The sequence below is a fragment of the Nestor notabilis genome, unplaced genomic scaffold (assembly GCF_000696875.1).
Source record: "Nestor notabilis isolate BGI_N333 unplaced genomic scaffold, ASM69687v1 scaffold24194, whole genome shotgun sequence".
Classification (NCBI taxonomy): domain Eukaryota; kingdom Metazoa; phylum Chordata; class Aves; order Psittaciformes; family Psittacidae; genus Nestor; species Nestor notabilis.
This window is the reverse complement of record NW_009924630.1, coordinates 23,644-27,844: the sequence shown is the minus strand read 5'-3', so window position 1 is coordinate 27,844 and position 4,201 is coordinate 23,644. Positions and strand designations below refer to the sequence as shown.

The 4,201-nt window shown below is 52.0% G+C and overlaps 1 protein-coding gene across 1 annotated transcript in view; it reads right to left on the bottom strand.

Moving 5' to 3' along the window:
• Window positions 1-3,093: 3,093 nt before the first annotated feature.
• The window catches only part of POGZ (pogo transposable element with ZNF domain), an 18,138-nt gene continuing 17,030 nt past the window's right edge, over window positions 3,094-4,201 (bottom strand). Inside the window, exon 18 of the mRNA XM_010012695.1 lies at window positions 3,094-4,201. Coding sequence (XP_010010997.1) covers window positions 3,094-4,201 — 1,108 coding nt within the window.

Genomic DNA, 4,201 nt, shown 5'->3' with positions numbered 1-4,201 from the left:
CTTCTCCCCGCAGCCGCTGATGAGAGAGGTCCTGGAGAAGAAATCCAGCCTGACGCAGCAGGAGGCCCGTGACCTGATCGAGCGTTGCATGAAGATCCTGTACTACAGAGACGCTCGATCCTTCAACAGGGTGAGTGCGTGGCCTCGGCCCTGCAGCGACCCCGAGCTGGCAGCAGTGGGTACCGTGAGGTCCAGGCTCCCGAGAGCTCTTTGAGGGATGCTCAGCCCTGGCATCCACTCAAACCTGGCGACTCTCCTCCCGTGGCTGCAGTTGTAGCACCCAGAGGTTGCAATCTTTTAGCGTTGGAAGCGTTTCTGTCTGCTTCTACTATTGACTCCCCCCCGTGTGCTCACCCAGGAACAAGTAGAACGTTACTGAATGCAAAGCCCTGTTAATAGCAACTTGTTTAATGACTCTTTCCTGGTCAGAGGTTTCCCAGAGCCTGGCTGGGATCTGGGCATGGAATTCAGGCTTTATTGAGAGCTGCTGCTGTTTTCTCTCCTTAGTATGAAATAGCTATTGCAACGGAGAAAGGTGTGGAGGTGGAAGGACCCCTGACCCTGGAAGCCAACTGGGACATAGCTCACCTCGTCAGGTAACACGCCCGCGAGCGCCGGTCTCAAGTTGGCCCAAAATAGATGGGATAAGGGCATGTAATGCCTCTGCTCCAGCTGAGTCCCTTGGGATGGGGTGGGTTTGTGGGTGCACCAAGGCTTTGCTGCCTTTGTGCTTCCCCAAAACCCGTGTCACGGACTGGCAGCACCCTAGAAGCAGAAGTGCTGATGGTGTTAGTGCAGCTGGTGCCACCCTGCCCTTACCAGACCTCTTCTTGCAGTGGCATCGAGTGATCCCGGGGAGCTGCCCAGGCCGCCGTGTCCACGTTACCACCCTTTGTATGTGCTGTAAATCTGTTGCTCCTTTCAAAGCTCCGATCTGGCTTGTTTTGGAAATGAAATAAACCTGTTAAGACGAGGTTTTGTGTCTGTGCTACGGTCGGGATCCAGTTTGTGGGATGCTCCCAAAATACTGACCTCAGAAAGTCTCCTGGTACCGCGAGGTGAAGGTTCGTGGCGGCCACGAGTCCTTGTTTCTGCTGGAGAAGGGCAGAAAAAAGAGCAAAAGGCTTTTGTTGTTTCCTGATGGGTTCCAGCACCATCCTCTGCCCATATCCGATCCGGCAGGCCCAGTGCCAGCGCGTGTATGGGCCGCTTTCCCCACGGATCTGCTTCAGGAACGTTTGCGAGGGGCAGGTTTGGATCGCTGAAGCGTTTCCCTGTGGGACTGGGATTAGCGCTGGGCTTGGCTGGTACTTGCTGGCTGGATCTTGGTTTAAATACACAAGTCAGGGTTAAGATGTACCCCCAGGAGAGGAGAAGGGCCCGTGCTGTGCCCCCTGCTGCAGGTGGGTTTGGCTGTCCCCACGCAGCCCCAGGCCAGCGCCCCCTGTGGGTGACAGCACAAACGGGGCAGTTGATGTCAGGTCCTTCAGCGTGTTCTCTAACAAGGGAGACTAACGCCAACATCCCTGCTTCAACCCCTACCACCCGAGAGAAACAACACAAATACTTACTCAGGAGAGGATTTTATTCATGATTTTTCAGACTTTTATTTAAAAACCAAACCTCATTGGGGAGAGCAGGTTGTTCCATCGCCCCCACCGCAGAGGCCAGGGCAGGCAGGGGCTGCGAAGTGAAATGGGACAGAGCTCTGCCTCGAGTGTTAATGACATGTAAACACACTGAATGACCAACCACCCACCGCTGGCTTTCCTCAGGACATGCTCAGCGACCCCGCGCCGCCTCTCGTGCGGAGCACGGAGGGGCCCGGCTCGCGCCGAGGATCCGCGATGCACTTTTATATTAAGCATTACGATAGCACAAGAGTTAAATAGTTCTTCATAATAAAAACACATGTTTATAAATCCATTTCCCTGGTTTTATTAAATGTTCCACTTATGTACATTTTAAAGATGAACCATTTACAGGTCTGCACATGCTGCCTCCTGCTTTCCTTGGGTCATGGGGAAGGTTCACAAAACCTCTATGGAAACAGAAAGGTGCAGGTGCTTCTGAATTCTGTATGTCAAAATGCTTTCCGTTTATACCATAATACATACAATTAAAAAACCCTCAAACATGCAAATTGTAGAAAAATTTAAGCTGGCAGTGAAAAATAAAAACAAACGTCTTCTTTTTGTGCATGTCACAGTTTGTTTCATCAAATGGGATTTCTAATTCTAAGGAACGTAGTGTCTGATGCCACCGGTTAAAGCAGGTTTATCGACTACAAGTAGTTAAAGGTCAACCTTTAATGGTCCGTATGGTTTTAACTCCCACCTACTGCACAGGAAGGTCAAGACAGACTTGACTTTCCTCTTCCACCATGTACCCTCTGTCAGTGATTCTTTGGAGCAAGGCAGGGGGGAACCACTGCACCGCCTGGAGTCACCGCAGAGCGCGCCCTCGGGGGCAGCACCAGCCCCGCGGCCCTGTCGTGGCCAGGCCAACGCTTTCTCTTGTGTTTCAACCCCACGTCCAAATTCACAAGCAAAAGAATTTCTTGAAGGAAAAAAGAAAAAGGAAACAGAAAACCCAAACCAAACCCAAATCTCAATGGCCAATTAGAGCAGGTTCACACAGTAGAGCAGTAACTCAAGGTCTAATTTTTCCACAGAAACCTCAACCTCTGGGTCAAGTGTTAAAAAGAAAAGAATATCTGTGTTAAGACAACCCAAAAGATTTATATACTGGTTCATTAGCTACATATTTGTTTTTCCTCCTTTCTTTAGAAATGGTCACATTGACAATGTATAATTCAAAACATTTCTGCACAATAAAAACAGAAACTATGATACAGTGAGGTAAAGAAAACGCAAAAATATTCACCCACAATATATTTTCAGAAAATACCAACACAGTGATTTTCCTTTTAAAAAAGCACAAAACTTATAAATGAACAGCATAAATGGCTATTTATCTGAGTGATCGCCTACGAATTTCCTAAACCCACAAATCCACAGGGAAGTGTAATGGTCTCATCCAACATTTATTTAAAAAATACCCCTTTCTGGATCGCGCCGGGCAGAACAGTGCTCACATCTCCATCAGATCCAAGTCAGCATCTTCGAAGCCATAGAAGGACTCAGTCTCGCTCTCCCCTTCGAAGAGCTGGTGGAGGATGTCCGGGTCTGCAGGTTCCTCGGCCTGGGCTTGGGCCTGGGGCTGGGGCTCGTCGCTCAGCTTCAGCTGCTCCTCCAGCGCGGTGATGAGCTCCTCCTGCATGTCAGCGTTGCGGGTGGGGGAGTTGGCCGTGCCGTCCGGCCCCGGCAGCACGCTGGCCACCAGGAAGGACTGCTGCACCAGTTCAGGAGAGTCACTGATGACCTCCAGCACCTCTGCCAGCCAGCACAAAACCAGCTGCAGAAGAATGTCCGAGTCGCACGTGGAGTCCGCCATCTCCTTGGCTTGCTCTTTCCACTTTTTATGCAAGAAATTTTTCACAGTTCTTTTTATACAAACATCCAGAGGTTGGATTTTGGAGCTGCAGCCGGCGGGGACAACAGCCGGCAGCGTGCTGGAAGCGCTCAGCAAGGAAAGTACTTCCTCGGAGAGGTGTGTTCGGTGACAGTCCAGCACCAGCATGCCCTTGCTGTTCTGGCACTCCGTGTGCTTCTGCCACACTCTGGACGACCACAACTCCATGACTTCATCATCGCTGTATCCGTTCTCCTTTGCTTCCAACACGATCGACTCCGGCACGTTGGCGGGTTGCTGCACGTGACCCCTGTAGAAGACCAGCGTCGGGAGAACGCTCCCGTCGGCGAGGATCGTGAGGACCACGTCGCACCAGGGCTCCCCGGTTCCCACCGTCTGCAGAGCATTCTCCTTCCGGTCATCGCTGCTCAGCACCTCCACGTCGAGGAACAGAGAGATCTCGTCGATGGCGGCGATCAGGGAGAGAGGCAGGTCCTGCGTGTGGATCTGCCGCTGCACAAACTCGATGAAGCAACTGGCGTTGTCCTCCACGTCTTTGGGGAGCGGGTGAGCCACTGCCCTTCGAGTGTGCGTGCTGAGGTGGTGCCGCAGCATGAACCTCACTGCCCACTCGTAGGAGATCTTGAAGCCGCCCTCGAGGGATCGGCCAATCTTGGTGGCTTTCTGGAAGAGAGTCTCCTCGTTCACCGGCAGGCGCACCTCCCCC